The sequence below is a fragment of the Aplysia californica genome, unplaced genomic scaffold, assembly GCF_000002075.1.
Source record: "Aplysia californica isolate F4 #8 unplaced genomic scaffold, AplCal3.0 scaffold00536, whole genome shotgun sequence".
NCBI classification, from domain to species: Eukaryota; Metazoa; Mollusca; class Gastropoda; order Aplysiida; family Aplysiidae; genus Aplysia; species Aplysia californica.
In genome coordinates, this window is record NW_004797806.1 from 9,720 (window position 1) to 32,183 (window position 22,464).

General features: G+C 40.4%; 1 protein-coding gene across 2 annotated transcripts in view; it reads right to left on the bottom strand.

Moving 5' to 3' along the window:
- Positions 1-5,385: 5,385 nt before the first annotated feature.
- LOC101855587 (neural-cadherin) overlaps positions 5,386-22,464 on the bottom strand; it is a 55,287-nt gene continuing 38,208 nt past the window's right edge. Inside the window, exons 40-47 of one of the 2 annotated variants that reach the window (XR_001185180.2) lie at positions 21,753-21,949; positions 20,214-20,505; positions 19,672-19,864; positions 18,898-19,127; positions 17,904-18,035; positions 17,046-17,153; positions 9,975-15,946; positions 5,386-9,926 (exon numbers count right to left, since the gene is read on the bottom strand). Coding sequence is in view for 1 of the 2 variants with exons in the window: in XM_005106470.3 (XP_005106527.1) it covers positions 15,684-15,946; positions 17,046-17,153; positions 17,904-18,035; positions 18,898-19,127; positions 19,672-19,864; positions 20,214-20,505; positions 21,753-21,949 (1,415 nt within the window). In the remaining variant the exon portion in view is untranslated. Of the gene's footprint in view, positions 15,947-17,045; positions 17,154-17,903; positions 18,036-18,897; positions 19,128-19,671; positions 19,865-20,213; positions 20,506-21,752; positions 21,950-22,464 lie in introns of both variants that reach the window. The other variant, XM_005106470.3, reaches the window with a different exon arrangement.

Consider the following 22,464-nt stretch of genomic DNA (forward strand, 5'->3'; position numbering starts at 1 on the left):
CAGAACAATAACAAAGGGGGAAAAATCATTCTGTTCTACAGGGCCTGTAGGAGCCCCGTGTTCCCCTTCCCCCCCCCCCCCCCCCCCCTTTTCCCCCTTACCATACCGTCTCACAAACATACGTGTCTACGTGTCAAGTTTTTTCCCCTCAGGAAACATGTCTTACAAACACTTCTTGTTCTCCTGTGGGACCCTAAAAGAGGTCAGCCCAACGCTGCGGTGATGCATGATATTGATACAGGGAACGGAAAGGCTATATACTTTCATTGGTAGGGGACATACAGCAAAAAAGTATCCACGGATCATCATCATCATCATCATCATTGCCTTTCTCACCCTGCACCAGGGTATAGGCCACGGACAAACACCCTCTACTTTTCTCTATTCTGGGCTAGCCTCTTGATGTTATTTCATGTCTTCCCACATTTCTGTCCTTTCGGCTTTGTCCGCTGTCCTTCATTGTTCCTGCTGATACAGAAGCTCCTCCGACTCCCAAGATCGAAAAATAGAAATCTGTGTTTGTCCATGTTTCTGTAACTTACTGTTTTTTACTGGGTTGGGTAGTTGGCCCTCCGCAAACTGGCACTTTTCGGGCGACCAGACCTTTTACGACACGCAGTATCACGGCAGGTGTATTCTTTGCTCCCCCATAGTTTATAAAATTAATTTCTTGTAACTAGTTTTGCCACAAAAAAGTATCATTGGTGAGCTGTGACGTAACCTATGGGGCCGCCCACCAGCAGGGGTGAACCATCCACGGATCATAGGGTCTCAGTACTACATGCCCTACTCGCTTCTCGCAGAGGCGAAAATGTCACACACAGTGAGGTCCAGGGATCTGGCATGCCAAGCGCAAAGAGCGAGGTCTTTAGCACCTCTCTTACCAATTCACTGCTGAGGCACGTTTTCATTCAGATGTTAAGCTCCTATTATACCCCGAGAGTCTTATGGGGCGATGCTCCATCTTGTTGAAAAATGAAGTCATTCAAACCTGCTTGCACTTGCAGTAAAGTGAATAGCCTGTTCTTATGTGTGTGACTGATTGTGTGCGTTGGGGGTGGGGGTGGAGGGTGGGGGGGGGGGGGTATGTTAAAGACAAGATTTATGTTCCACGCTTCCAGAAAATATCGATGACACGAAAAATCGAATAACAGCTTCAATCAACATGGTGGACCCAAACACCGTGAGGCGCGTTTAAGGGGAATTCTCATATGGGCTTGATGCTGTCTGTGATACCAGTGGTGGCCACATTGAGAGCACTTCTAAAACCTGAAATAAAAAATTGAGTAGGTGTATTCAACACATGTGTCCAAACTAGAGTATTCCATGGTTTTTCGTTTTTGAAATATCGCGTGGTGATTCTGGCGTATTCTTTTTTAATCACCCTGTATATAAACTGATCAGGACAGCAGTGAAAACAAGACACATTTGCACCAGCTAACTCACTCCAATTTATAATTTAAACAATAAACGACTCTTAAGCAGCCGCGCTTAAATGTATTTGAATTTGTTGTTTACGGCCAAAAAATGAAACATTTCTCACTTTTTTTAAATGCGGGATCTCTCCTTTTTAAAACTTTTAGTAAGGTTTTATGGCGCTCGCAACTGCATAAGGTCATATCAGCGCCAAGTGGTGGATGTCAACGGAGAAGAGAAGTCCAAACGGGGAATCAGGCTTACTCTGCTCACCTATCTAGCCTCACTAGTACAAAGTCTACTTCGGCTGTCAAAGCACTCCGGAAATAGCAGTTCACAAGAGAGCGACAAACATGCAAGAGAAGTAGAGGAAAAAATGACGATAGTAAGAAAGGAAAGAAAAAGCAGCAGTTCCCCCTATATTGTTCCGGAACAGTATGAGCATAACATTGATAAATCAGCCCATTTACAATTTTAATGTGCATAAAAACATGTTAATACCCCCCCCCCCCCTTTGGAAATGGCCTAAAGACAACTTCAGTCAGTAGCACTGCCCTGGTGGGGGGATTTAAAAAAAATTAAACTCGATACGGTACATAAAGTTCCCCACTCCAGAATCGAACTACTTGTAACACCTTTAGCATGAAAAAGTGAAGAGACTAAGCGTAGCACCACAGACATCGGTTTACCTGTGCGACTAATCGTGTTCAACAGGTGTCTTTTAATTTTAAGATGTAGCTGGGTTTTTTTCGCCCCTATCAACACAGTTTAGGTCATTTAGAAGGCGAGTTCCGACCCTTCCTGTCAAGACCAACATGGGCTGCAAGGGATACATCATCCCAGCAGAAAGACCAAGGAAGTCGATACTAATTTTCTCCACACTCGGCATCAACCTCGGGTCTCCTTCGTCAGACAGCGAAGCGCCAAGCCGCTACCCCACGGACGTCGGTGAACTGCTTTTTCTCTAAAATGTACGAAGACTGTACACCAAAATAGTATCATAATTGTAAATGTCTTGCACCCTAATTGACACAATTTAGGCAATTTAAGACTCGGGCAGTTTCAATTTTGTATGTCAAGGCCAACACGGGCGGCGTGGGATGGCATACTATAAATATCTTTTATTTTATCTCTCCAGAAAGATTCCAGATATTCGATAAAATACCTGCCATACACAATTACTGAACTCGCAGGCTTTGTATGCAAGGTCAAGAGCTTGACAATGACGTCACAGATGCAGGTGTCCATCCACTCAGTCATCCCAAATTATAAACATAAAGAAGTAATAAATGTTAATTTAACAAAAAGAAAAAGAATAAATGAACAAACAAACAAATAACATTATTCATCAATATGTTTATTCATAGGAAAAATCATGTCATTTTGTTTGAAAAAAGAGACTGATGAAAAATTATTACAAAAGACCAAAAGGACCAAACCTTTGTTACAAACCAGATGTCACACATGCCATGTTACAAATGAATACCAGTCACACAAACAACAGAAAAATGTCACAGAAAATCAGTCACACTAACAACAACAAATGCAACAACGGCGAGAAGAACGAAAGTATAAAAGTTGAGAAAAAGAAAATAAGCAACCAATAATTAGCGAAGACAGACACAGCAAAAGTCGCAATGTGTATTATTAGAGCAGGTTAGCTTTAAAAAAAAAAAATCACAACCAATCATCAAAAAGCCGAGGCAGAAGCAACCATAGCAGATCAAGAGCTTATCTGCTGTCAATAGGATGGGGTGGGGTAGGGAAGGGAAGGGTGGAGTGGGGTATAAAGAACCTTGCACTTGATGAAACCTTCAATCAACTAGTCTGCTGAAACATCGCACCAAAAAAAATATAAAGATTAAATAGGAGCTTTGATATAATCCTAACACAATTTTTGATCACACAATTTTATTCATAAAGCAACCAACACACCAACAGAATATTAATCTTTTAATGGAATAATTATGAGAACTTTCAACTATGTCATGACTCTTAAACAGAAAAAAGGCGTGGATAAACCCCCATTAGTACTTTTTCAACAGAAAACGAATGTCTCTAGTAGAATTTAACCCAATGGGAAAAAACTTCTAAGCAAAACGATATACAAGGAAACCTTTGGTTTAAGGAAGAAAGATCTGATAAAAAAAACTTAATATGAAAAGTTGTCCTGAATCCCTTCCTACCAAAAGCTCAACACCTTTACATTAGCTCCCCTTCACAAGTTTGTTCATTGTAATTTATCATCTCAGTATCCCAGAAGACACACAGATGAGGAGACTTTTGCCTCCATGTCAGTAACATGACTGACAGATTACAATTTTCTTATAATAAGAGTATCCAGCCTAAGTAGATGGCTCTCTCTTCTTATGATATGATCTCAGAAAGTTTATTCGTTAAATCCAAAAGTAAAAGTGTTTGACAAAAAAAAGATTACATGGACGGCAATGAATTCACGTGGTGCTTCTGACAGTCTAAAACTGTCAGACTGCACACATTCTTTCAGATTTACGGTATTCAAAAATTTATTTAAATTGAAACTGAAATAAACTTAATCAATCAAGCCCAAAATAGACGTGAATAAAGAATGCTACACTTACAAATCAAAATTCTTTTTCAATCCTCAGTGGAGGAAATTGGAGAAGGAAGTCAGCACAAAGAGCAGTTTGAAAGCTGGGCACCGATTAACGTAAAATATTATGTCAAAACAAACAAAATCTATCAAATCAGATACTTTTTCAGATTAAAAAAAAAAAAAACGTTCAAAAATCTAATGGCATTTTTTGGGGTGTGTTTCTACTAAGAAGATGAAAAAAGAATGTTCAAAAATCTAATGGCATTTTTTGGGGTGTGTTTCTACTAAGAAGATGAAAAAAGAATGTTCAAAAATCTAATGGCATTTTTTGGGGTGTGTTTCTACTAAGAGGAAAAAATCCTGGTAAGAAAACAGCTAAAAGTGCTGGTGGTGATTGTCTAGACTTCTGATCCTTATCTGGTTATCAAAGCTTGGAAAAAGAGGTTAAGCGGGCTGGAGAGAGAGGACCAAGAGCCAAGCACACACATGTATACTAGTGCAGACAAAAGACATACTAACACACACACAACAATGGTGCTTGAGAGAGAAGACCAGGAGCCATGTGCACACTTGCGTAGATACACATGCACAAACACATTCATACACACGCATATATATCCACACACAAAGATACAAGTATACACTCCCACACAAAGACACAAGGACATACTCTCTCCCTCTCACAAACACATAGACACACACACACACACACACACACACACACACACACACACACACACACACAGAGAAAAACAAAGGCTGTGGAAAACACAACTGACTATGCTACGACTAGAACTAGGACCAATATGGCAGAAACAGGAGTGCCCTTGAAGACTACTTTAGGCCAGGGCCTAGCGCACAACAGGGCTATCTACACTGCAAAACATGCACAGATCCTGGCATCATGAGGTACACACACAAGAGGGTCACATCACACAGCAGTCAAGAAGACGCTACCAGGAAACATCAGTGAACCATACGGTGTTACCACGCATCACCAAAGCCACACAGTGCTACGACACATCAGTCAACAGCCACACGTATGGACTTAATACACAACTTTCGTATTAATATACAAGTGTATCAAAACCACAATCCCTTCAGCCCTCTGGTCTCAAGCTTTGTACAACAATATCATACAAATATACGTCATCATTGGTCAGTTGCTCTTGTGGTTTCCGCAACAGTTTGTCATCAGCAACACTTCCGGAATGATACGTTACGAGCGATGGTACGATTGTGACTGTAATTAATACATTGTGACTGACTGTAATTAAAAATGATACGTTATGATTGAGGTGGCAATTTTCCTGACTTCAATAAAGTTAGCCTCACCTGTTTGGGTTGGAAGTGACAAGTTCTTATTGGGAACACATTAACAATTTTTCTTTTACTTCAAGTAACCAAGGTAAAACTTGAATTAACAGCAAAACGAAACCTTATGAAAATTCTTGTGCCTAAGATGACATCAAATTTAGCACATTATCAATACTTTTAAACAGAGAAATTTATGTTTTCAATTAAATGTAGCGGAAACAGACCATAAATATAAAATAAAAACCATGTATCGAAATTTTTTCATTTGATTGACTTTTTTGGTGCATTTCATAACCAGAGATATGACTATTTTGGCCGGAAACAAGTCCAAACAACAATAACTAATTTAATCCTGTAAGATACAGCAGACCAGAAAAAATGACATGCGACTGACCAACAAACCTTCTCTTTGAAGACGGAGAAGAAACAAAGAATAAACCCATTGCCTGTAGAGTAGAGATATATCGGCAAAGAGGTTGTCATGATGAGATTTGATTGCAGCCTCGAACCTACGATGTGCAACCAGATGGGAAGGGTAATGCTAAACTTTGCATAAGGAAACACAGACAGGCTTTTCGCCCAACAACCAAATCTCTTATAAATAAAATTAAAATAGGATGAAGACAGTCATGAACACAAAATGTTAAATTCACAAAGTAAATCTCAGTTGATTGAGGAGATTAAGCAAAACTCAAACAAGCACAATGTCAGCACTGTTAGTACTCATGAGATAACTAATCACAATGGAGGAGGCAAAATGATGATGATGCACTTTACAAGAAGCTCATGATTAAAATTCTAAAATAAAAATAAAAGACTTCATGTCTAAAAGCATGGTTCTGGAATTACTACAGTATGTGAATCATTTTTACATTCATACACACATCTGAGAGTCAAAATCAACACAACTCATAGAAGAACGCTCACCTCCAGTACCGTTGCATAATTCTCCGTCTGACAGTAATATCATGAGAGCAAGTCATGGTAGTAACAAAGGGAGATAATATCGCGAGTCGATGGTCAGGTCTGGGGGGGGGGGGGGGGGGCCTACAGTCCCCTCAACAATGTATTGAGCAACAACAGACGCTTCAGAATCACCTAATCATTATCTTATCCTATTCTTTCCTGCCAAGGGCTGTTTGCCGAATTACGCAACACACCAACCAAGTGAGATATGGCCTCAAACCTTGCAGCAAACTATTTTCAAACTTGAGTACAGCTTTCAATAAATTAATACATCTTCTCTGTTCTCTTATAATGTGAATGTCATCCATTAAAGCTATCATTTAACACTGTGAAATCATATACAACAAACGAGTCCAAGTTCGACTGACAGTAAACACATGGACTTGAACATGTCCCTGTTTCACCAATCTTTTTCACCATGCCTTAAAATCCTCTCCTGTGACAGTAACCTTGATAACTTCACTAAGAGGACACAACAGCCCAGGGCAAAAAGCTAATGAATCCAGTTTCGGACAGAATGAAACAGGGACTGACTATTCTTTTAAAACTCGTACAAGACAATGTAGTAACATTGAAGCATTGTACGCAATTCTACAAAACGTAAGCTACAAATTCCACAGGGGAACAGAGTGCAGTCAACGTCATTTGGCTAGCTGAACCAAATGTTAAAACGATAACTGAGGCCTTGGGGCCATGACAAATTGATGACTGTACACAAAAGGTAACATTGTGCCACCTCTCCACTTTGGACAACATTACACATATAACGGGATATCGTCCAAGCTTTTGTTTTCTCTCAATCAGCACAACACCAGACACATTTTTGCCAGGCATAGAAAAGAACAATAAATACGATAAAAAGAAGTACAAGGAGCAGGCAACACAGGAGCAGCCATCAAGCACCCGCACCAAGAGGTAGAAGGAAAGGAAAAGTAAAGCATTATCACACCAGAACGTAAGCCCTGGGTCAGTGTTTTTAGTCCATTGTAGGTCAATGTTCTGCAATCACAACACGCATGCTTTTCAGAACCCACATAACCAACGTAATTTCTAAGACTACATTCAGTTAATTGGAGAGGTTCAATTATTGGACTGACAGAGAATCTTAACTGACACATATTACGATTCAAGAACTCGTGTTTGTGAACCACATCTAAACAATGAGGACTTCCACACTTTCTAAACACACTGGATGGATTCAGGATCTACGGTTGCTTTCAGACAAGACGACTTCTCAACTCTCGAGTCCATAACACAGCACATGGTTTGTACAGTAAACAACTACAACTGACACCATTTCTCTACACATACCCAAACCTAGAGCTTAAGTCCCAATAGAAACTTCCACCAAAAAAAATCTGTACCAATTCTGTTTACATGAAACACAACCAGCACTGACCGCCATTTTGAAATTTATGGTACCATAAATAAAAACTCCCTACACAAACTGTCCAAAAACTTCCATTTGGAATTTAAACCTTGGCCATTTGCACTGTAGTTAAAGCATTATACCAACTGAACTATCATAGCTCCCTTTGTTTCGAATGGATATACATAATGTAGGGGACAGCTCACGATGCAAAGCCCACGAGTCGGAAAGGGGCTTAATACTTACAAAGAAATGAGATTCCAGACCCTTGTCCTTCACAACACAACAATTGAAAAATTCAAAAACGTAGAAAAAGGATATAACGAATAAATCTGTTTGAAATTCACTGGGATGATATAGTGCAGGAGCACTGTAGAATTTAATCACAAGATATGTACTGGACAACCCCAAACTCCAGCCTATGACAAGACACTGACAGGACAAGGTGGCATGTGTGTACGTGTTTGTGTGGCTCTAAAATACATTTATTTAGGCTGTCTTTTACAGCGAGTCAGCGAGATGACAGCCACATTTCACCAGGAAGCAGAGAAGGACTTATTAAGTGACACTTGAAACAATGTGGAAGGGGGTGAACTTGCTCCAGAGTACCACCCACCCACACATCATAATGATGTACAATGAGGAAGGCATCACAGGGTTGTCAAGAAATGTGTCGATGCAAAGGCCATGTGACCAGGACAAATGTAAAGAGTGCACTAGAAGAGGAAGAACACACAGAGAGCTTTATAAGGCAGTGCTTGCCAACCTGGGCAGTACCACACACACACTACTGGGCAATTTGGTAATTTTGGTGGGCAGTGGGGATCATATAGGTAGTGACCGGTGTTATTTTATGTCCCGCTGGATGTAGGTGGGCGGTACGAAAATTTAATCGCTTAAATGTGGCAAAAGTAGGCGCTGGCTATAAAAATGTTGACAGGAACTGGTGTATATATAGGGCAATACTAGTGGCTATTATTAAGGCTGGTGCAGACTGAACAATACTACCATGCTGACCTTTTGACCTTCACAAATAAAAGCAATCAAACATAAATCTGAATACTAACTAGAGAAACGCAATTCCAACTCTGATCAGCTAAATTTTTTAGGGAATATCTTAACTAGAAAGATTCACATAAAGGTGTGCTTCTGCCTTTCATGGCAAGAAAATTCAGGGCAAGGTAAGCACACATAGGATTTTAAGAGGTAAGGAGTGGGCATGACGGCAAGGTCTGACAGTTAAGGCTGATGAACATAACCATAACGAAGGATCAAACAAAGTGAGCAAAAGGGGGTTGGGGCACATTTCTGAGCTAGCACACAGACAAACCTGTATTGTAGTTGTCAGCGGGGAAAAGACCTGCGTAGTTATGTTAGAATTGGAGGTGTAAATAATATTTGTTTCGCTGAACTATTCACACCCCTCCCCCCTTTTCAACCAGAATTGCAGCACAGTATAACAATTGCATCAAGAGTCATCGAAACCATCTGCCATTATCGTATTGCTGCAAAGACCACAACACTTTGAGAGGTCGATTCGTAACTTTATGAAGGCTTCAAAAGGATAAGATGTGGGAGGAAAAACCGACTTTGCAAAGCACAAAAACTCCACATGATAGGACACCGTTCAAACTTTGTGATTTGACGTGCAGCACAGTACAACCTTGCATCAAGAGTCACCGAAATATTCTGTCATTATAAAATTTCTGCAGAGACTACAACACTTTAAAAAGTTGATTAGAACTTTATGAAGACGAAGATCAGACACGGGGAAAAAGCAACCTTGCAAAAAAATAATAAATCTACAAGATAGTTAAACATCGTTCAAACTTTGTGAGTTGATAATGACCATAGTCATAAGAAGACGTCACTATTAATGAAGGTAAACAGGGAACTAAACAGATAAAGAAGCAAGTACAAAAACACAAATACTACCATGCTCCATTGAGGGTTGAACATAAATACAGGAAATAAAATGGTTGATGGACATCTTCTCATTCTTGCAAAATTTTCAGAAATTAGGAGAACTTACGCGAAAAGAAATGTTCACATTGTACATAAACAGGGACGTACACTTTCATTCACAAATATGTTCAAGTCAGGGAGTGAAAACTTCCAGAAAAGTGGCACTACGGAAATACTGAAGTCATGAGGACTGGGGTGAGACTTGACTCATAATGATTCATGTTTGGAACAATGTAAAATATGTTAAGTACGTCATGAACACAGCGTGAGAGAAAATTCAAAATTCTTGGCAACTAATCTCTTTCGTTTATCAGCTGACTTGAATGGTTAAACAATCAGCCATCCCCGATTCGTTTATCAGCTGACTTGAATGGTTAAACAATCAGCCATCCCCGATTCGTTTATCAGCTGACTTGAATGGTTAAACAATCAGCCATCCCCGACTCGTTTATCAGCTGACTTGAATGGTTAAACAATCAGCCATCCCCGACTCCCCTCCCTCTCAATGAACATTGCAAGGCAACAAACAGAGCTAATACACACTCAAAAACGTCTGCTTCTCTGAGGACCTTTCTTGCAAGGAGGCAAAAGAGATAAATAAATGATTCTTCCTTCAGGGATATCTCAAATGTTCAGAAATATGTAATGACCACAGAGTATAAACCTTTCACATACAATTTGCGTAAGATAATTTCACAGGCATTCATATATGAAACTGTCTTGCACATAAACCTTGCAAATTAGAAAACAAATTCAAAATCTGTGTTAATAATTATATTTTCCTATAAACATTCAAAGTTTATCAATTAATTCACTCTCATTCGTATATTACATCACTTACTTTATAAGTCTCTCTCACTTTACCTCACAAAAGCATTTTGATTACCCTGGGCATTCTTCAAGTCATTCAATAGACATCATGCGCCAATTTTCACAAGTATTCAGCTGTCACTTGGCAACAAGCAATAGCAGACTTATGCCCCTCATTCCTATATTTATTATTATAACATCACTTATTTTAAGTCTCTCTCACTTTACCTCACAAAAAGCATTTTGATTACCCTGTGCATTCTTCAAGTCATTCAATAGACATCACATCATACGCCAATTGTCACAAGTCATTCAGCTGTCACTTGGCAACAAGCAATAGCAGACTTATGCCCCCTGGAGGCAATGGTCAGTACACATGGTTCTGGTCAGGCGTTTTGTGAACTGTATTGGGGTGCTATATGGCAAAAGTGCATGGGGGGAATTTGATGGTACCCTCCCTATATCGTGATATGACTTGGTTCTTTCTTTGAGACGGAACATTTTATCGGCGTTGCAAACAACCCACATACTCTACAAAACCTCAAATTACCAGGAAACAAAATCAAAAAGTACATTTAAACAATAGTTACAGGTAAATCAGAACTGTACACAGTCCATAGTAGACATACTTGGGCATTAATTTGAAAAGGACAAGCTACCCAGAATAAATAGAGAAAAAAAAATATTTGCTATTGAATACTCATGCCAAGTCTGCAAGCATGCTAAAATCATAACACTATACTATTCACAAATTTCTCAACTCGCATATATGGAGATCTATCTGTTTAGGTCCAAATTTTGAAACAAGCACTCAGAGTGTGAAAAACCAATTTTGAAGGTATGCGAATTGTCCGCAAGGCCGATGTTTTGAGATGGCAACAATTGGGATGGGGACACAAATTGATACAAAATATGATAAATAATGCATGGAATGCTCTACAAGGAAGGGGGAGCGGACTCATCCCTCTGTGTTCTCCCCCCGTGCTGCTGTGGAGTCTCCGTGTGCTAGATGCTGTAAGGCAAATCATCATCAGGGCACACCCTGACCACACACACACACACACACACACACACACACACAGGTAGGCTGGAGGTTCGAACCTCCTTCAGTCACAGTCCTTTTCTCAAGATTTTGTGTGAGGTTTGTGAGGTTAATGAAATGATTCTTTAAAAATCTGCTTTGGCATGTGTCGTCTTCAGATGGCGAAAAGACATGAGAGCAGCATGATCAGTATGAGAAAAGAGAACATGAAGATGTTTTAAAAGTTGGATCTGGCCAGAGAACACAATGCCAGTCAAGTTGCCTGTCGTGTTGTACTCAGCACACAACGGCTGCAGTCAGCACATCTCCACTTCAACTTTATCTATGACCCCTAAAAAATTTGTTTAATTGCTTATCTTGGAGGCTCAAGTATGCCTTTTCTACTTGTAAATGAAGTTATAGGTGTTACTTGAGCAGTCATTCAGCCTCTATTTTTATTGTTCATACCAACATTTTTCAAGCTAGGGAGACTAAACTTTTAAAGCGCATGCCCGTTTTCATTACAATGATTACATAAACAGTGTCAGCATACCCCGTTACTGGACACATAGGGCAACATAAAAACTTGTACCACCAAGAAACAAATCCTGTAATATGAGACCCTTTAACCTTTCAATAAGATGCATTGTGAATTCAATGGTGTGTCAAGATGTGGAAAATTGTGCAATTACATGATGTACCAGGTACATCCATATTATATAATATAAATATGGCATGGAAGAGGTTTTAAAAGCAATCTTTAAAATTTGCAAGAGCTTAAGGATGCCCTGAACATTTACATGCTTGCTAGTTCACCTCATATTAGTGTAATATGGTAAGATGCGTAGCGTCATAAGGGTATGGGCAGTACATTAAATGAACTTTAATAAATCATTAATCACTAACATCATCAACATTTTGTCAGAGATTAAACTTGCACAATGACTGCTTTCTTATACTACCACACAACTTACAGCCAACATTACAGAAAGAGCGACTTCCATCACATTCCCACTGGTGGCACTATGTAAGACCAAATTTCCCCTTCTCTATAGCCACATACCCTCACAACAAATATACAAAACTTCACCCTGGATCAGAGTGCACAACTCAGACTTCCTATGAGACTTCATAAACACAGTCATCGCATCAGAGCATGAGTACGGAGGTGAGCACAGATCAAATGGCTAACATTTCTGTACACTAACAGAGTCAGAGTATAACCATATTAGCAAGACTATAGGTATCTGTAAAGTAGAGTTTCAAATACAGCCATTTTTCACCATATATATAATATATTCGTTTCATGTGTGTCCAACAATTAACAACCTCATATAAAAATTTGTTAATGATTCGTCCAACCCAAAAATAGACCAGATATTGACTGAAAACTCAAGTACGTAACCAGTGCACTTTAAAAGTGCTGAACAGAAGTAAGTATACGTATACACTTTTTTGAAAATAAATAACAACCATGCAGTAAAAACCCAATACTTACTGAACAAACACAACACCCAGTTACAATAAAGTTCAGCAAAATTGTTCACAACCAACAAAAATATTGCAGTATGCTGAATAAATATAAGCTTGCATCTTACATGCGTTTGCATTTGAAAAATTATTTTCCTGTACACACAAGACACAGAAACAAACGAGGTCTTTCTGTAAATTCATTTGAAGAAGAAAACAATACTGTTCAAGAATGAATTCTGTACCACAGCCATAGGCGGACAGCTTTTACCCAAAGCCTGTGTGGACTTGAACTTAGGGGAGAGAACCAAGGGAGGTTGTGTCAATATCTGGACCCAACCAAAGAGTGACAAGAGTGAGCATTTGCCTAATGACCGACAGAACAGACAATTCAGATTCAGAATAAAGATTTCACTAAACAGTTTGCAGGCCTGCAGTCAAAACGTTTCAATTACAAAATAATACCAATCTTTTCTTACTCCTACATCTCAGAACTATGACAAAAGTAATAGCTTTGTTCTCAAGCATGATGGAATTTTCTAGCACATTTCTATTTACAAAATAAGTCTGTTTTGCACGATAAAGGATCTTTCTAAATAAAATAGTATTCTTCTAGTACAGTCAATCTATTATAACACACCAAATGTAAACTAAAGAGGAGGCAAGTACTTTTGAACATAACAGACGTCTTAAATGTCATTTCTCATCAAGGATTATATTCAATTGGTTCCCTTTCACTTACTAAAACTGCACCTAGAATTTCTGGACTTTATGAGTATGCACAGTTCATAAGAGAAAATACTTTACCAGAAACCATTAAATAGCGAATGTAAATGGAACTTTTTAACCCCAGGCCCCCATTCTGTCAGTCCGAGGCAATGAAACAACACAGGCTAGACAAAGCCTGAGTGGGTTAGTACTGGCCAGCTCATGATGATCAAAACGTAAAAAATGTAAAGAACAGAACACATTGATTTTTCCGTCCGAGTCACACATGGCACTGCGGCACAACCGCCCGAGTCACTGGCAGTAACCGCCCAGCGACGTGTGACGAGGGACAGCAGTGTTGAGTAGGTCGGGAAAGGGCAACAAGTGTAGAAAGATTCCAGAACCTGCAGCCTCCGCACAAACTTCACGTCATTGTTTCATCAAAAGAACGACCGTCACACCAGAAACTCCAGCCACTATCGTAAACTTCACTCTTATACCACGGCTCATCCACTTTAAGCTTACAGACCATACACATGGATGAGAATTGGAAGGCGAATCACTTCGGCTGTTTAGAAAAAAAACACAGAAATAATGAATTTTCCTTTCTTGAGCGATTCTGGGCACAAAACAGTTGTCCACTGCTATAAGGTACTGGGCCAAGGATTGATTTTTTTCCATTCAAATCCTCTCCACGATGAGGGCACCCATACCATTCTTATTTATCATTACGATTAATAACATTCAACACTCATAGCAAGTTTACCAAAAACATCCCTTATCCTTGCAACGACAGTCAACATCCATGGCAAGCTTACTGTAAAAGTTATCATTGCCTACCAGCACCGACACCATACAATCATAGCACACCTACCGAGCATATCCCTTCGTACCTGCAACAACATTCAATATTCATGGCAAAGGTTTACAGCATAGTACAAAAATATAGATTTATTCATCAGGGGGCCCCAAACACATAAGTGCCAAACACCTGCAACTTTCAGACGGGCATGCTCTGACATCAACACAAGCAGCACAGCAAACACTCGATTACAATCTTTGCATTTCATCCTCACAAACACATTTGCAGCCACACACCATTTAAAAATAATTTTATGGAATCAAGGCTTTTTCTCCATTTAAAAAAACTCTGTCTCATGGAGAAACCTGTTGAATAGGATACATTTTTAACAGCCAGATTTGATTTCTGTGACTAGTTAATGCTTCATACTTGCGTCCGTAGAATATTCTGTAATTTGGAGATAGCACATCCACGGAGTTGGAAAGGTAATAAAACCAAATCCGCAAGTCTGTGCTCAACAACTTTAAATTTAGGAAAAGTTACCTTCCTCCCAGACATTGAAGACCCACAAAGATTGGGCTAATCCAAGCGTAATCCAAGTGTCCAGAGCGAGGGGTCAAACAGAGGACTTGACATCACTTTCTCCTAAACAGGATGCTATTTCGACATGGGATTACCTCCAGAAGACACAGACATCCATTTTCCACCACGGGTGAGGGCACACAAAGATTAAAAGTATCTTTCCGAAGAACCCAGCATCCACAAAAGAAACCTGTAGATCCCCCCACCATTTCAATATTTCAACATCTCCAAGAGCATAAGCTTGAGTGAGGGTATGTGGTATGGACACATGCTGTATAAAGTCGCTCACTCCATGACAACCAGTTACTCACATCTTGTTAAGGCTTTCACAGTCCACATTTGATTGATTGTCGAGGCAAATCCCTTTTCACCTCACGCAAAAGAGCTGAAAAAAGTTGTTCACTGGATGGATGACATGGACTCTCTCACAAGGTGCGTTAAATTCGCACTCAAATAATAATTCCTCTAAAGAATGAAATAGCTTCTCATAATGATAAGTCAACTTTTACCTCACCGACGAATCACGAATGGCGTTAATTTTCCTGATAACCCATGTTTCCATTCAAAAAGATGAATCGTCAGTTGCACGGATTCTCACAAATGAGTCATGTATAACTCAGGGATGAATCACCGATTGCTTAGCTTCCTACAAAAAGTCTTGTCTCTCTAATCTAGGCAGGAATCACCAATCCTCTAAGTCCTGGCCCGCCCCGTACATGTCGGCGAGTTTGGAGAACTTGGGCCCCCAGTCGTTGAGGTAGTCGTACTCGTGAGCGCGCTCGCTGCTGCTGGTGCTCAGGCTGCTCAGGCTGCCCGCCTCGCTGTCCCCGCCCTCAAAGTTGAACTCTCTAACGGCGTCGTGCGGCGGGGCCCCATCGTCGTTGTCTGCGTCCTTCATGCGACCGTCGATGAAGTTACCTACATCCGGTTTGTCTGGGCCTGCATCTGATGGAAAATCACAAATGTAATTACTCTAACAATGAATAATGATTTATATTATTTTATTGATCCCCATAGGGAAATGTGGGTTACAATGGCAGATATACATACATAAGTACATAATCAAACACACACACATACAGAGCACACCAAATACACAATTCAATTTATCACACCAATGCAGAACAATTTCATGAACATATCACTGCTGGTTGCCATTGTGGAACGCCCTGTTTTTTAGCTGTGTTTTACTCAATGACGCACCCCAATGACCACCCATCTAAACCCTGTGTCACGACACTTACTTGACATTATTTACGGGTATGAGCTCATTACTCACTCGGCCACTGGAGTTTCAAAAGGGTCACATATATTTAACCCAAAGTGTTGGACCTATAAATACCTCAGTGAAAGATAACTCAAGCTCAAGCTCAGATTGCTGCTGGGCCCTTTTCTTATTTTTTTAATGGTAAGAGGAGAAATACAGAGCTCCCCCTTCCCATCATCATAGGGAGAGGAGAGTGTCTCCTTTTCCATTAGTTCACATAGTACCTTACTATAACATTTAAATATATATGAAAAATTTTTCAAACCCATTTTGAGCACTTTTTAATGCCCTTCAGAGTGAACAAGACAGCCAAATCTCGTTGGCATAGTATCTTATGGGTGGGAGAACAAACATACTTTGATTGGACTATGGAAAAGAGGATGAAATTTATGTAGAGGATTAACGTTAATATTAATAGCCTTAAATATTGTAAACCTTATCTGAAACTAGACAAAATTACAAGATGAACCCCAACCAAATTAGAAAACACCAGAAAACTAAAAGAAAAGAGCATGGGGTGCAAGACACATTCTTTCCTTTTCAGAAAACCCCCCCCAAAAAAACTCAGAAAATAATTTTTCACCAATAACCACTTAAAAGTTTCCTGAACATGACTTATAAAGGTAGACTTGTGAAAGCCATTACAAGACCTGGTTTCTAGGAACCAAACCTGCAAGCGGCTTGACAGAAAACAAGCACGCCCCTTTCAGAGACACAAAGACAAGAAATGAACTCACTGGACAGTTGCACGTCTATCGGGACAAGTAACAAACTCACTCGATTGTTTCATGTCCATCCGTCGCTCCATGTCGTATGGTCGACCCGGCGTCTCAAAGTTAGCGCGCTGCAGTCTGAACAGGTCATAGGCATCCTGGTCTTCTTCTCCTGGTCAGTAAAACAACGAAAAGCTGTTAGTTAATCTTTTCATTAGAGGTGCCTACTGACAACTGAAAAATAAAATCCGGAACTTTTTACACTCCAGAGAAATATCATCGCACGGACTAAAAAGTTTACGGATCATATTGCCTAATACACCATATATAAATAAGTCAGGCAACATCCCGATAATGCCAGAAATCTGGACTTTTGGATTTATCTGAAAAATCGACACCTCTGTTTCAAGACTAGAATAATAACAAAGTTAGCATACATCCATACCCTAAGAGAAGAAGAGATCTATCCAGCTCTTAAAAAACCATGGAAAGCATTATCCATAAATATAAAAAAAAGACACTCATCAACAAAAAGCAATGAGGAAGAACATACACGTTCTTCAACATAATTCCCAGCAAACAGTGTTTAAAAAAAACATAATTACAAGCAGACCAACAAAAAACAACTGAAAACTGCAAGAGCAAAAAAAAAGACATAGCCACATTTTAGTGATTTTGAGATATCATAAATTTTAAAAATTGGAACTTCATACCTTTGAAATTTTCTCACTACATTCTGATATGAACCCCACCACTTTTCTTCCTTCAAATTTTATTTTGTGTCAGCCAGTAGTTTCAAGAAGCCCGCATGGTGGTTACTAAAAATAATAAAAGAAACGTGACTGAAAGTTTTGGCCCTGTAGTCCTTATAAAATAATAGAATCAAGTCAGAGCAACAAAATATAATATCAAAAGAACACACCAGCTCCTTCCTCGTCATAGTTCATCACATTCTCCCTGATGTCATCCTCCGCGTCCACCTCCAGGATGTATTTCTCCCCCTCGTCGCGGTGCGGGCAGAACCTCCACAGCAGGAACACGATAAGGGCCAGCACTGGGGACAAAGGAGAGGAAGACGGCACTGAGACACCCATGTACAAGCTGATTTCTATCTCACCTAGATAAACCAGACAAAATAATTATGGTCTCAGGTCCATGAGAAATGTGTCATGGTGCGGTGAGATCAGCGAGAAAATGACCAGCAAGGTTTGATAACTCTAATAGCTGGAGCCCTTAACAACTGAAAAATGATATATTTTGTGCCTTTAATCTACGTTTTTCAGTAAAATTCACATGGAAATATGTTTTTGTATGGACATAAAAGGGGTTGAGCCAAACAACAAAAATTTGATAAAAATGTCCACGATTTCGCTATTTTGACGATCGCCTGATTTCCCCACGATGCCTCACAAATTGTCTTTCTTAAACACCTACGCAAAGCATAAGGACTGGTAAATGAAATTCATTACATATTCTTTCTGTACAAAGCAAATGACAACAGCCCTACATCCATTACAGTCTTTCTTTATCATCAACTCAAAGCACACAAAGATTATCTGTGCATTCCCAGTTCAGAATTCATTAAACTCACTCTCACATATTGTAAACACTACAATTATTTTACTCCCTCATTTTTTTTCAGAAAATAAACTCATATCAAATCATTTTTTAAATACAAAGCATCTTTAATGATGAGCACCGCTTGAATGACAACCTGACAGGTCCTTCCCCTTCACCCCCCCCCCCCCCCCACTTTTCCCTTCTCTCTCTCTCTCCCTCTCCATCTTTCTCTCTCTCCACAAATCTCCAACTCACATATAACGACAATGAGCGACACAAGGATGATAAACAGAGCTCCATCTGACAGCTCTCTCTCTCTCTCTCTCTCTCTCTCTCTCCACAAATCTCCAACTCACATATAACCACAATTAGCGACACCAAGATGATGACCAGAGCCCCATCCGACAGGTCCCCGCTCTTGACCTCCTCCGGGCCCAGCTCGTCACAGAACTGACCGCGCCAGCCTGGCGGACACTGACACTTGATGTCGCTGTTGACGATGCTGCAGGTCACGTTGTTGAAGCACGGGTTGGGGATGCAGCTGGAGAAACAGTCGTTGCCCACCTTACGAGAACCCGGGAGGCAGCTGGGAAAGAATGATAATAATGATGAAAATAGTTATAATTATAATAATAAAAAATAACAATAACACTAATAATACTAAAAATAATAATAGTAGCAATAGCAATATATTACTCTCCAATATAACACTGACTACTGGGACACAAAAAAAATGTAGTTTTAAGCAGGCTCTGTATTCAAGCACATTTTACAAAAAACACTTGGTTACTTCGGAATTTTATTTTAGCAGAAACATGACTGAGTACTTCATTGTAACTGGATCTCAAATCCTGACTACAAACAGTCACTAGTCACTTTAACTATTACACTCGTACAAAATCAAGTTTTTGTTTTACATCTTCATCCACACAAATAAGACCATTTAAGAGGCAGGCTGCTCTAACCCCGCTTGCTAGAACTGACCCAGGATGAGTGGGATAATGCATTCACACAGAAAGACAGACAACTGCCTACTCATTTCCAGTGAGAATCAAGCTCACGTCTTTAGTGAGCAAGGCAAGGAGCCTAAGCGTGAAATTCCACACCCCAGAGGCGGGTTCTGTACTCACCGGCACTCGTGGAACTCCCAGAGCGGCACACAGATCGTGTTGACCTTACAGTTGTGGCGCAGACAGTCCTCGCGCACGCATCCTTCCCGTGTGTTGCGGTTCTCCTCCACCCGCGCCATTGTATCGGGGTCGTTGCCCTCGGCGTCCGTCATGGCGAAGTAGCCGTCGTTGATACGGACATCCTGGATACAAGCTGAGGACAGCACAAGATGGTCGTATTAGTTTGTTTGTGAACTTAAGAGGAGCACATTGAGACGATAACAACTTTTTAGGGCAGAAGTAATCAAAAAGAGAAGTGGAACCCAACAGTGGCACCCAAGAACTACTCCCAACGATAGTTGTAAAGTTACCTTTGTACCGAACCATATACACATACGCAACCTATGGAAACTGATTGCTGGCAAAAAGTAAGACAGACAAGAACAATAAAGGGGAAAAAACAGAAGTAAGACCTACCACAGAAACCCTCCAACCATCCGCTAACTCCTCTGACAACAGACTTACAACTATAACAGACCAACAAAGCAACCATCTCGACTTACTGCTGATGAGGTCCTCCCGGAGCACCGAGGAGAGCCCCAGGCCTTGCTTGACCGCTCCCGAGAACACCATGCGGCTCACTTTGAACACCTCCAGCTCTGTCCCTCCTTCAGAGCCCAACCGATAGGCGTAGTTACGCCCCTCTCCGCCATCCAGCCGCAGATGGAATTCAGTGCCGTAGCGGTCCATTCGCAGACGGTGCCACCGACCATTGTTGGCCTGGGCATTCTCCAGATCCAAAGTTTTGTCGCCGTCACCCAAGTTGAACTGTAACCTGACTTTGCCATTATGAAGCTGTAGGACGAAAAATAATGAGTCAAGTTTCTTTGTTTGAGTAAAGAAAAGAATATTGACATAATAACAGTCATTAAGTGCAAGGAAACAAAGTAACCTGGAGACGCACAGTAGTCTGAAATGAAGTCCTGGAATCATTCGTGGGGAACGCTGACCAAGATGGCCCAAAACAGTCAGAGCTGGAGATCCTTTGTTGCTGCCCTAAACGCCAGATGGCGTAACGGGTAGTAAGTAAGTAAGTGCAAGGAAAACGCAAGGCAGACAGCCAGAAACAACAGAGGGTGAGAAAAGAAGTACAACTGACCTACTAGTGGTGCCCTCCAACTACCCCGTGTGATGAGTGACATGGACCAATGATGAAAACACCTATGTAGATGTCAGAGGCAGTCACTTTCAGGTCAATCAACCTAAACTGCAACTTACTTTCACAAAAATGTATTTTCCTACGAGAATCTGAGCTGGAGCATTTGTGGAGCAATTACCTCTCTATATGTCTTTAAAAATAAACTTTTGGATTTTGAATATTGGTGTTTTTATGCCCCTATCAACACAATTTAAATTACTTAGGATCAACTCTGTCTGTAAAGGCCAGTCCTGGATGAGAGATACATTCCAGCTTGCTAATAAAAATTATTTGTATATGGAAACTGAATCTAATTTTTTAGTATGAGAAAATGAAGCGCCTAACTGCTACAGCAAAGACACCAGTTCACCTCTCAACAATTGTTTGAGTGGTTGTGTAAAAGATGTAGATGGGTGCTGAAGGGGAGCTCAGAGCAAACCACCATGACAACATCCAAACTTTGTCATGAATGAGATTTAGGCCAATAATAACACTGGGAAGAAGTAAAAGGGGTAAACCACACAAGAAAGCCTAAAAAAACAGTTACGAAAAGAGATATAGACAAGTTTACTTCTGTGTAAGGATAAATTGAAGCCCATCAATAAAGCAACACAACTACGAGGTTACTTTTATCAAGGACTAACCAAGATGATAGACAGGAAAGACATGGAAACGAAAAGGGAAAAAAAACACCCCAACACATTATATGAGAGAGATTCTTCTTCAAGTGCCAGGCCTGAAGCAACCATTGGTGATCATGGTTCACCACTTATTTCTCTGCTCAGACGTCCTAAAACAAATCTACATCCTGGTCTTTTCCCATCACCCATCTGTACATGATCTCAAATATATTATTTTTTGAGTGAGATGCTACAAACTATCATTTCTAGAACTGTTTTGGTACCTTGAGCTGAATGTGCCGAGCAGACTCTGATGACGAAGAATCGTACATATCCAACAAGATGCCATTGGTCTCCCTCGTCCGGAACATGAGCTGTGCGCTGATCTCTCGGTTGCGACTGAGTCGCTGGGAGGAAAAGAGCTCTTCCTTCATCATCCACAGGTAGTAACTTTTCTTGCCAAAGTCTCGCACTGTGGCCGCTGGGAACATAATAATAGATAGCATTTGTACAGCGCAAATCCCCACTCAACAGCAAGCTCTATGCGCTTCACAATCCATATTATTACCCCAGCAGACCTGAGAGCTTTCTGAAACAACCTAAACTTCCTGGGAAGCATACAATGCAAGCAGTCATTTGTAGGCGCTAAAACACGAACACACTGACAAGATCTTTCGCTGTCTGTGGCCGGGTCCACCTGGGTGAAGTGAGGAAAATTCAGGTTAAGTACCTTTCCCAAGGACACAACGTTGGGTCGACGGCTCGAACCCCCGAACCCGCAACCTCACAATTAGGAGTCCGGTAGCCTAACTACGAGGCCACCGACGCCACAAAATGTACAGGAAAAAATTTAAATAAGAAGAAAAACTCCATTCATAAAACACAATGCTAAGCTCTACGGTATGCTCTATGCACTTTACAACTATTATTACCCCAGCAGTCCATAAAACACTCCGAAACATTCTCAGCTTCCAGGAAAGCATACTGTGCAAGCTG